The sequence below is a fragment of the Triticum aestivum genome, chromosome 2A (assembly GCF_018294505.1).
Source record: "Triticum aestivum cultivar Chinese Spring chromosome 2A, IWGSC CS RefSeq v2.1, whole genome shotgun sequence".
Taxonomy (NCBI): Eukaryota; Viridiplantae; Streptophyta; class Magnoliopsida; order Poales; family Poaceae; genus Triticum; species Triticum aestivum.
In genome coordinates this window covers 759,904,895-759,917,003 of record NC_057797.1, presented here as the reverse complement: position 1 = coordinate 759,917,003, position 12,109 = coordinate 759,904,895, and the positions used below count along the sequence as shown (strand labels likewise).

General features: G+C 44.5%; 1 protein-coding gene across 1 annotated transcript; it reads right to left on the bottom strand.

Moving 5' to 3' along the window:
* Positions 1-6,760: 6,760 nt before the first annotated feature.
* LOC123190979 (protein DJ-1 homolog D) lies at positions 6,761-11,878 on the bottom strand. Its single transcript, XM_044603713.1, has 6 exons — positions 11,640-11,878; positions 11,390-11,506; positions 8,433-8,873; positions 7,949-8,311; positions 7,487-7,674; positions 6,761-7,380 (listed from the first exon to the last, which is right to left on the bottom strand). The coding sequence occupies exons 1-6, from the start codon at positions 11,691-11,693 to the stop codon at positions 7,311-7,313; spliced, it is 1,233 nt and encodes a 410-aa protein (XP_044459648.1). The 5' UTR covers positions 11,694-11,878; the 3' UTR covers positions 6,761-7,310.
* Positions 11,879-12,109: the final 231 nt, after the last annotated feature.

Below are 12,109 nucleotides of genomic sequence, written 5' to 3'. Positions count from 1 at the left end.
ATCCGGCTGCGGCTCACGCGTGGTGGCGGACCTGTACATCCACCATCGCGAGCGCTGCCGCGGATCCTCGGACCGCGTCTCCGCCATTGCGAAACGGAAGATGTTGGCCGGAGGGGTACCTGGGCCGTCGACGAGAGCGCGCATCCTCTCTTCGTCGGTCATCGCGTCGATGAGGGCATGCGCGTGGTACCTAAGCATGTCGATGCTTGGGAACCACCGGCCTATCTCCTGGAGCTCCGCGCATGCGACCTGGTCGTCGCCTGCCAGATCGTCGACCATCCTCTGCCATGCAGGGTGGTTGTCCATGGCGTCGGCGGCGGCGTCGAGATGGCCGGAGAGGGTTTCTTGTGGTGGAGTGGGAGGTGGGGAGCGTAGAGCCCGAGGCGTCGTGAAACGCAAGTGGTGAGTGGGGGCAGTGCGTGGTGGGCGGTGGCCTCTTAATAGGAGTGGAAGAGGGAACGACACCGCTCTGATAAGCAGTAGTACTAGCAAGATCACTATAACAAGCGGCGCAATGAGTATCTAGCAAGATCACTAGTACTAGCGCACTGGCAGGGAGCTCAACTTATCGAACAAAGGGTCCAGGGTTCAATACCCAGGACAAACATCTTTTTGGAATTTTTTTAATTAACAACAGCAGTATTCACTACAGAACATATCAGTATTCACTTAACAATAGAAGTATTCAGTCCAAAACATTTTTTAAGCTTTTTTTACTTAAAACAGGCAAAATTCAGTTATCAACAGCAGTTTTCTTCAGTTATCAACAGCAGAGAGCTCAACTTATCTGCATATGCAGTTAACTAAATCACCTAACTGAACTCCAAAACAACAGCAGAATTCAGTTAACAAACAGCAGAAATGGATCACTTATCTAAACTCCAAAACAACAGCAGTATTCAGTTAACTAAATAACTAAACTAATACTGCATCTTCTAATTCCAACTTAAACTAGATCACTCAAATGCATCATCATCAAATTTAGTTACAAAAAGGGCAATGAATGCCACTGTTTGCCATCAAAAAATAGGCAATATAAGCCATTGTTTGCCTATCAAAAAAGGCTTGTCCATAATTTAAATTACTGTAGGCCTTAACAAAAAGTATGGCAGACAATAAGTGCCACCAATTCACTGATGTGGTGCCATCAAACCATCAGCAGGAGCATTGAGATCAGGAATTGTCCTCTGATCTCCAAACAGAAGCCATCTCCATCCTCCAAATGGCATTGCTCCTCCTCTCCCTGGAAATGGCATTGCTCCTCCTCTCCCTGGAAATGGCATTGCTCCTCCTCTCCCTGCAAATGGCATTGATCCTCCTCTCCCTGCAAATGGCATTGCTGCTCTTCCTCTACCTGCATTTGCATTTGCTCCTCTTCCTCTACCTGCATTTGCATTTGCTCCTCTTCCTCTACCTGCATTTGCATTTGCTCCTCTTCCTCTACCTGCAACTGAATTTGACCCTCTTCCTCTACCTGCAACTGAATTTGACCCTCTGCCTGCTTCTGGATTTCTTTGTCTTTTTCTTCCTCTTCCCCTACCAGATCCTTCTCCTCTGTCAGCTATTGTGGTTGCCCTTGTCCGTCTACCTATGTTCATTTCTGTAGTGATCCTTGGCTGAGGTATTGCAGCACCAGCAGCAGCAACAAATGCAGATTGCTCAGGCAGTGGCCCATGAACCCTCTGAGGAGCTCTTATTGCAAGCTCTCTCTGAGTCATGTTGTAGACCATACTGAATGGTGTGCCAATTGGATCCAGTAAAGGATCTGGCTGGTTAGGGAAGATGTTCTGCACAAATTCAGCAAAATTCAGTAAAATGCAGTGAAATGTAGTGCAATTCAGTAAAATTCAGTAAAATGCAGTGAAATGCAGTGAAATGTAGTAAAATGCATGCACCTGAAGAAATGTTGGGTCATCATAGTTCTCATCAACCTCCTCTACCCCTTCTGCAATGAGAGCCTCCTGCCATCTGTAATGCCCCTTTCTGTTGTGATCAGCCCTCCCACAAATAGAGCAGTGCATTGTAGCACCTTTTTTGTTCAAAACCCTAACACCATTCTTGATCTTCTCCTCTGGTGTCTTTTTCCTGTTTTTCTTGGGTCTACCCAACTGTTTGGTGAACACTGGTGGATACACCTTATAGCCATTCTGTTTCTCCCACTCCTTAGGGTCTGCAAGAGGGACAAGAGTGTATCCATAAGCTTTCAGATATGTCTGAACAGTATAGCACTCATGGACCAGTGTCTCTGGGTCAATTCTCTCCTCCCTGCAACATGCTATGGAATGGCCACATGGTACTCCAGATAACTGCCATCTCTTGCAATCACAAGTGTACAAGCAGAGGTCCACAGTGTAGCTATTGTTACCAGACTGAACTCTGAAGATTTGCTGACCAGCTTCTGTTACATGGCAGTTAGCAGCAAACTCTGTGTTCTTATCTAACTTCTTCTTGATCTTGGGACATATTCTCTGGCCTGCCCACTTTTCAATAGCTTCTCTTTGTTTGCTAACAATCCTGTTCATCGTCTTATAGAAAATGTACTCAAGCATGTTGAGCACTGGCATCTCTCTGCCCTCAAGGATGTAGCTGCATACAGATAGAAAGAAAACATGTTAGTATGATATGATAATTAGCAGTACAGATGGGTTATATGTTAAAATCAAAACAATTTGGCAAAATGACCACCAAAGTACCTATTAAAAACCTCAGAGTTATTGTTGAGCAGGATGTCACATTTGGGGAATTCACTGAAAAATGCTTTGCACCAAGTTTTCCACTCTAGTCTTTCAGTCCAGTGGAAAGCAGCTGAACTGTGGTCATCCATTTTCTGACAGTTTTCTCTCCACTTCACTTTGTTTGGAGATCTTGCAATTGCCCACAAGTCTTGCTTCAGTACCTCTCCTTTGTGCTTCTCATTGAAATTCTGGTAAATATGTCTGACACAAAACCTGTGTTCTGAATCTGGCCAAACTTTGTGCACTGCATTTATTAAACCTTTCTGTTTGTCACTCATGATTGTGAAAGGGGCAGTGTTAGTGATGTTGAGATCATCTCTGAGAGTGGTCAGAAACCACTCCCATGAACCTGTGCACTCAACTTCCACCCATCCCATTGCAATTGGGAATATGCAGTCATTGGGATCAATACCAACAGCACTAAGTAGCACTCCTTTGAACCTTGTTTTCATGTGACAACCATCAATGAAAATGATTGGCCTGCAGCCCTTTAGCCATCCTCTCTTACATGCATCATATGACCAGTACAATGTTTTCAAACATTTCCTGCCCAATGGAAATTTTGTATCTTTCACCACTGAAGTTGTGAGCAGAAATGTAGACCCAGGGTTTTTGGTCCTCAATTCTTGTCCATAGTCCCAAAGCCTACTGAATTGCTCTTCCTCATCACCATGAATCTCATTAAGTGCTTGCTTTCTAGCCCTAGCAAGCTTCCATCTGTTAGGAGTAACATTGAATTCCTTAGTAATTTTCCTTGAAAATGTTCCAAGTGACATCTTCTGGTCATCTCTGAATTCATCCAAGAAAAACTGGCAAAGAAACTTGGCTGTCAAGTCCTTCAACTTCCACTTTTTCTGACAGACATGCTCTCCAAAGTAGGCCTTGATGACAAATCCTCCAGTCCTGTTGTCCTTGCTAGCTTTAAGCAGCCATGGGCAACCTCTCTGACAGACAGCCTCTAATCTCATCTTATCATTCTTGACCTTCTTGATTTGCACTCTGTTCCTTATGGAATAAGCAGTAAGGGCTTTCCTTAGCTCAACCACATCAGCAAATACCATCCCTAATTTAAATATAGGGGATTTCATGTCCACCCTGGAATTGAAAGCTTTGAACTTGTATTTCAGTTGTTCTTGCTCTTCAAAAGAGAGGTTTAGATCTTCATCCTCAAGTACATAGTCTGGCTCCACCTCTTCCTCAACTTGCTCAGCTTCTTCATCAACATCAAAATCAATATTGTCTTCATATAAATCATCATCTCCATCATCTATGTCATAATCACTATCACTGAACTCTGAATCTGAGAGCACTGCATCCTCTGCACCATCAGTTAGCAAAGTCTCTGTTTCTGTTCCATTAGCAACCAAGTTGTCTGCTTCTATGTTATCTGCTGCCACCTCTGAAATGGGCTCTTCAACATTTACTGAAATGAGGCTGTGAGAAGATGCTGCACTGGCTGCAACAACACTTGACCTCTGCATGGCTGCAACAACAGAACTGTGAACTGTTGGCACTGTCAATACCAAATCTTCCCTGCAATTACTGATGAAATCTGCATGGTCAACCATTAGTGCAAGCACCTTATGCTGACTACTAGCTCTGATCATGTGTTGCACATCCTCATCACCTCTAATTCTCAACATACCATCTGAAATCATTTTGTCAGGCATGCACCAATAAATTATGTGCTCAGCCACAGGATATCCCAACCATAGCAAGTGCTCTTCAATAGCTGAATATGAGAATGTGCCAGCATCAACATAGTCAATCACCTCCACAGAAGGATTATAGTACTCCATGTTATTTCTTGGTCCACAGAAAAGCCCACCATGCTCAAGTTCCAGTGTAAAGAAAGGGGTGTCCACAATCTGTCCCATTGCTGAATCACAAACTGCAGCAAGAAAGTGCATTATGTAAGCCAAAGCATATCACATCTCAAACAGTAATATCTTCAAGACTAAATTCAGTTAACTGACTAAATTCAGTTAGCTGACTACATTCAGATAATTGATCTAGCAAGATAAAACAACAAAAAGGCATTCAAATGATGTAGTGGCACTACTAAATTGCTGAGCAACTACTAAACAGCAGCACTACAACTACAAATTTCATGTTTTTAAAAGTACAAACAATGCGCCCTCTGTTCAATGTCAACCCTAAAACTAGAACAGATTTCGCACCAATGTGCTCTGCTGGTCAATGTTAACTGGTCAAAATGATACATTGTGCCCGAAAGAACATGAAACACAAGAACCCTAGCTTCTCGGCGAAATCCTAAATTTCAACGCCTAAACCCTAGCCTGAAATCAACGACCACCTCAATAACCAGCTTCGCAGCGCCGGAAGCTGTATAGACACAGAAATCCACCGTAAATACCCGCAACGCTATCCAAAGGGGGTGATCCGCCGGTGCTGCGGACGACACACGATCAAACCAGAGGAGGAGGGAGGAACAGAGCAGAGAGGGGAGGAGGACGCACCATAGTCGGGAGGAAAGACGCCGTGTGGACGAACTTGATGCGCGGTCGGAGGAGGGACGACACCGCCGGTGTACTCCGGCGACGACGCCGCCATGGTTGCTGACGTCAGCCAGCACGGGCGCACGCGGTCGGCACGAGCAAGACAGCAACCGAGCGAAGCCAAGTGGATGAATGATTGGGGTGGGGAGGGGGACAAAATAAATTCAGGTGTTTTTTGCTTAGATGGACGACGAGTACTGCGGGTTGATTCGTCAGAAAGGGAGGGGGCTAAGTGAAAAACTCACGGCGCTGACCAACCAGGCCACTTGGCATCCACTTGGCGAGTTCTGGTTGGCTGTGGACTAAACTTGCACGTCCATGACAAGTTCAGGGATCAAATAATCCACTTTTGCAACTTCAAGGATCAAACCATCACCTGACATGCAAGTTCAGGGACCTGCAGTGCTATTACCTCATAAGTATTGGATGGTGTGAAGTGCTAGTAATACGTACTCGATGATTACGGCCGTCTAGCTTTGGCTCGTGGGGTGTCGCGTGAGATAGTTCGGTGATGGGTGGATAAGAAGGCGATTGCAAAAGGCCAAAGCGCTAGCAGTTGGTGCCGGGACAAGACGACGGCCACGCCAGAAAGCGTCACCCTTTTTCGCGGTGCGATCCTCCGCTTTTGGATCGGGGTCGGGTAGACATGTGCCAGTTGCCGAGTGGACGTCGCCGATGATCTCATCACGGGCGGCGACGGCCACGCGACAAGGCGTGGCCGCTTTTGGGCGGGCGTCGCTTGATCACCTAAAAAGCTTGGGTGAGTCCAGCCGACTCGACTCGACTCGCGCGCGCTTTTCGGTCGGCCGGTCGTTATTTCAGGTCGGGTTGTGCCACGACACCTCCTTCTGTTGCAGCTTTTGCGTCGGCAAAACATGAGTAACCGACTCGCGCACTCCTCTCCTCCGGATTATTACTCTCTTCATTTCTTTTTAGTCCGCATATAAGGTTTGATCAAAATCAAGCTTTGTAGAGTTTGACTAACTTTATATTAAAAAATATAAACATTCATAATATGAAATCAATATTATCAGATGCACCATAAAACATATGTTCATACTATATAGTTTTAGTATTGTAGATGTTCATATTTTTTTAATATAAATCTAGTCAAACTTTGTGTAGTTTGACTTTGACCAAATCTTATATGCGGAGTAAAAAAAACGGAGGAAATACTATATTTATTACAAGCGCCGAAACGCATGATGCCGAAACCAAGCCAAGTTTTACTCCCTTCGTTTTTTTTAGTCTACATATAAGATGTGGTCAAAGTCAAGCTTTGTAGAGTTTGACTAACTTTATATTAAAACATATAAACATTCACAATATGAAATCAATATTATCAGATGCACCAAGAAATATATTTTCATACTATATAGTATTAGTATTGTAGATGTTCATTTTTTTAATATAAATTTGGTCAACTTTGTGTAGTTTGACTTTGACCAAATCTTATACACGGAGTAAAAAGCAACGGAGGGAGTACCATTAAAACACAGATCATTCTTGATTCCTGCACTTTCAGATAGCCGAAAGAGTGATCAGATTATGAGCCCACATAGTGGCAATCGCCTCGTACGAGGGTTGCCCACGTCTTCATACATCCGTATATAATCCATATTAAAAAATTTAAAAGACTTACCCACGTCTTCATACATTCGTATATAATCCATATTAAAAAATTTAAAAGACTTACCCACGTCTTCATACATCCGTATATAATCCATATTAAAAAATTTAAAAGACTTAGGGTCCCTCCGCTCCGCGGAGCTGCAGGCTAAAATCGCGGAGTTGAAAAGTAGGTGCTCCACAGATTCCGTAATTTTGCAGAGCTGGTGGAGAGCCGAACAGGCCCTTATATTTAGAAATGGAGGGAGTAGAATTAAAGCAAGGAGGACCTAACTAAGGAGGAAGGTTTGTATAAGCGTGTGTTCAATTTGCTTCCTTCTTGTGAGCTTCCGGCGATGCATCCCAGCTGCAGGCTGCAGCGTGAACTGCTCCCTGGCCGTCCAGAGACGAGCTAGAGAAGCCACGCAGCAACGGCGTCGAAAAAAAGTCAGGGTACCAGTAACGACGACACAGGCTTTATTGCTTGCTTCAACCACCAACAATGCCACGAGACAGTGCTTCAGGACGGTACAGGTACAGACAGTCTCAGACTCGAGGACAAGTCACTGGTACAGAATCTATCTGTGCTGTATATGATGTGAGGAAAAAGCCCGGAGCACTCACGTGAAGGAGACCTTGATGCCCAGCAGGGCCATGAGCTGGGCCACGAACTCCGGGTGCGCCGGCCACGCCGCGCCCGTCACCAGGTTGCCGTCCGTGAAGCACCGGTGGATCGGGTCCGGCTCCAGCCACGTCCCCCCGCCCAGCACCACGTTCAGCTTCACCGCAGGGTACGCCGTGCACTTCCGACCCTGCATATATCATCACACAGAACAGCAAGGGTTAAATCAGTTTCGTGCTTCCATCTAGTCGATGAGCAACATAGAGCACCCACAGTTCCTTCTAGAACAACATTTTACATACGCTGATGATATATATCAGGTGTTGCGACAGACAGACAGACAGACAGACAGACAATTGGGTTTTGTTTTCTTCAGAGCAGAACGGACTATAAGCAGGAAGGCTGGAACTGATGCAGGGTGCAGGGCAGGACAAGCTAGTTAACAGATATCAGTTATCACGTACCTCAAGAACCCCAGCAGCAGCCAGGATCTGCTGCCCGTGGCAGATCGACGCGACCGGCTTCCCTTTATCCATGAACCCCTTGGCCAAGCTGAGCACCTTCTCGTTCAATGCAAGGTACTCAGGGGCGCGCCCACCGGGAATCACAAGCGCATCGTAGCTTGAAGCGTCCACGCTGTCAAACGACGCGTTTAGAGCGAAATCATGACCGGGCTTCTCGCTGTAAGTCTGGTCGCCTTCAAAGTCATGGATGGCAGTTGGGCACTTGTCCCCAGCGCCCTTGTCGGGGCAAACCGCATCGACATGGCAGCCAAGGGCTTGCAGGGCCTGGAACGGGACCATCACCTCATAATCCTCCATGTAATCCTGTTTAGTATGTTATTAAATGGAACAGGTTCAGCACAGTGGTTATGATTTATGAAGAAAATGAGAAACGATGTTTACAAGGAGGAACATGAACTGAATTGACTAGGGCAGAAAGCATTACCCCGCAAAGGAACAGAATCCTTTTGTCTGCGCCTGCGACGGAGCCTCCAAGTGCTTTCACAAACAGGCTGATGAATTCAGGGTGACCGTCGTAAGCCGCTGCAGTGACGAGATTACCATCAACGACGCATTTCTTCATAGTGTCAGCTTCAACCCACTTGGCCCCAGCAGCAACCAAAACTGGCTTGACAGCAGGATACGCGGTGCATGTACGGTCCCTGACAACTCCTGCTGCTGCCAGAATCAGCTGTCCATGGCAAACTGATGCAATAGCCTTCTTAGCGTCAGAGAACTTCCTAACTAAGGCAAGCACTTTTTCATCCATCGCAAGGTATTCTGGTGCACGGCCTCCAGGAATTACCAATCCATCATATGCAGCAGCGTCAACCTCATCAAATGAAGCATTAAGTGCAAAGTTATGACCTTTTGACTCTGCATATGTCTGCATCATATATACAGAAGATAAAATTAGTGCAGACTTTTAGGGCAGTACTATGTCACAAAGATTTGAGGTACCATCACACTCATAAAAAGAACCACCAACATGGCTGCTTTCTTAAAACCGACCATTCCACACAGATTAGATGATATTCCTTGCCAATTCAAGAGTATGCTAGCAGAACAGCAAGAAAAATTTATGTGACAACACAGGGACCCCTATGACCAAGTATTTACACAGGAGCAATACCTTTTGGCGAAAACAGGGCTAATAGCACAACAATGTGGGAAAAGAAGAACGGAAACAGATAAACAGTTCAACAGATATTCAACAGCTGGAATTGTTCAAGATGTACTGATGAGTAGAAAGTACTACAATTCAGTTGTGACCACGGTAGGTGAAGTACAAAATCATCTGTGTATTTCTTCATTACGTATCCTTTTATGTCAGACATGTACACACTAACACTGATTCAGTGCATAATTAAGACTCAAGTGTATGTAAGAGAGGTAGAACTGTAGGAAGAATTAGTATGATAGTACAATACACGGACCACTAAGATCAAGGTGTACTGATGAGTAGAAAGTGCTAAATTTTAATTGTGAGCACGGAAGATGACATGTGAAATCACCTGTTTAGTTATTCATTATATAAATGTGTACACACCAACACTTAAACATTCAGTGCTTATTTAAGACTCAAGTATATATAAGAGAAGTGGAACTGTAGGAAGAAATATGTTACTCCCTCCGTCCCGAATTACTTGACGCAGAAATGGATGTATCTACACGTATTTTTAGTTGAGACCAAGTATTTAGACAGGAGCAATACCGTCCAGAGAAAATTAGGGTAAAGTTATGACCTTTTGAGTCAGAATTTGTCTGCGTGGTGTATCCACAAGACAAAATTAGTGTAGGGCTTTTAGAGCAGAATTATATCAGAAACAGTTAGCATACCATCACACTGATAAAAAGAACCGCCAGCATGGCTGGTTTTTACAACTGAGCATTTGAGACAAATTAAAAGTTCCGTGTATATGCAATACAGAGACCCCTAAGATCAAGTATTTACACAGGACCAACACTGAGAAAATAGACACAACAATGTGGAAAATGGAAAAATCAGATAAGGAGTTACAAAGATAAACCAAGCTATATATTTTTTAGATTGTTCAAGACGTATTAGTGAGTAAAATATACAGCATTTAAGGCCTCCTTTGATTCACAGGATTTTCCTAGGAATTTTGCAGGATTGACATCCTCTGGAATTTTCCCTTTACATGTTGTTTGATTCACAGGATTACATTCCTCAGGAACCAATCCTATAGGAACTTCCTAGTTCATTTTCACAGGAAAACAAGCATGAGGTTGGACTTCATGAAAAAAATCCTCTGTTTTGCTACCCGACGTAGTATTTCAGTGGACAGTACATCATATTCCTGTACATTTTCTATTCCTACGCTTTCCAAACCCTGTGAATCAAAGGAGCCTAAATTGTGAGCACAGTGGTGGAATGTGAAACCATATGTGTAGTTCATTAGATAAATCCCTCCTTTCATATCAAGCATGTACAGACCAATATTTAAAATTCGCCTAAACAAAAAAGATCCAATGACCAACTTTAGTTTTAAGCATTAATCAGGGGGAATGCATAATTAGAAAATCCAAGCAGAATTTCGAGTAAAAGAAAATTATGATAGCCTCAACAAGTACTGAACGAAAAGAAAATTATGACAGCACGTGTCAAGAACGCTCTTATATTATGGGACGGAGGGAGTATTTGATAGACTTGTTACTTGAACACTAACCAATCATGCTTGCATATTAAAAAATGCACAAACTACCAACTCCGAACAGCTGCTTCCATTCATCTAGTCCATAATATGAAGGTGTAATTGTTGGTTCAGTATACCTACAGCATACATACGCCCTCATTTCAGTACATCTACTACACAACTGCATGTAAGTGCCATTACCCTACTCCCTCAATGTTGCATTGTACTGTACTGTATGAGCTGTACGATTTTGTTTTAGACATATTGACTTAATTATGAGACCGAGACTGTAAAACCCTGAACAAATTTGTACGACCATCCAATTACATAGCATTAAATGCCGAGGGGATGCTCAAATTTGTACAGCCATCCAGTGGATGTGAACATGGCATCTGGATAAGCTGGGAATGTTTTGTAGAGTAATGAATTATGCGCTGTTACACCATTTCATCTGTTCAAACGATGATGGCTTCCTACAGACAGTTACCACAGGGGTTTCCCCCTTACAGAACACAGGCTGACTTAGAGAATTTCGTCTTAGAGATTAGTCAGGTCGTGTGCACTTTACAAACAAAAGGAATTCGTGTTGCATAAGAATGCATCTCCCAAACTAACTGGCCGTGTTAAATGATTAAATATGTCCTGCTCTTCTCACTACTCCAACCCGGCCAAACCCTATCCACTGGAACATACAGTACCAACTACACAGAAACAGCAGACGGGGGAAACTGATCCGAGGACGCACCTGGTGGCCGATGGGCTTGTGGACGGCGGTGGGGCAGGCGTCGCCGGCCTTCTTGCCGGGGCAGACGGCGTCGACGGACACCCCGTACGCCTGCAGCGCCTGGAACGGGACCATGGCCTGATCCACCCATCCATCGACCCAAGAAAGAAACCAGTTAACAAGCCGGAATCAGGACGCAGGAAACGAAGTAGTGGTAGAAGGGGAATCGATTTGATCTGTGCACAGAAGGGGAGGAGGATAAGATGGAGACCTCGTAGTCCTCCATGTAGTCTCCGCAGAGCAGGAGCACCCTCTTGGCGGCCATGGCGGCTGACACTCCCCAACGCGCACGCGAGACGCTCCGGATTTCGCCGAGTTCCCTCCAACCAAAGCCTGGACTGGACTGTCGACTCTGGAAGCCTCTCCTCTCCTCGGGACGGGACGGGGCGAGCGGCCGGCGCTATATGCCACGGGAGAGTCATCCAGAAGAGCCTCCGTTCCATCATAAAAATTGTTTTTTTTTCTTAACTTAAAAAAGAAACAAATTTTGCTTTTTTATGCATTTTCCTTTTTTAGAGAAAATGCATTAGTATCCTCTCTCTGAAACTATAAAGGGTATTTTGATCCAACGTCTGCACATTTTCACTATCCTGAAACTATCTCATCTTACCACCATTTGACATTCGAACAGATGGTATCTTAACACTATCCAAGATAACTAATTCGGGACAGAGGTAGTAT

What these genes read in the sequence shown, in the direction of transcription:
- LOC123190979 (XM_044603713.1), bottom strand. Translation starts at nt 11,693, where the DNA reads ATGGCCGCCAAGAGGGTGCTCCTGCTCTGCGGAGACTACATGGAGGAC. An exon ending in ACTACATGGAGGACTACGAG is followed by an intron (nt 11,507 to 11,639) that starts GTCTCCATCTTA and finishes TGGGTGGATCAG; the next exon opens with GCCATGGTCCCGTTCCAGGC. An exon ending in CTGCTGCTGGGGTTCTTGAG is followed by an intron (nt 7,675 to 7,948) that starts GTACGTGATAAC and finishes TGATATATGCAG; the next exon opens with GGTCGGAAGTGCACGGCGTA.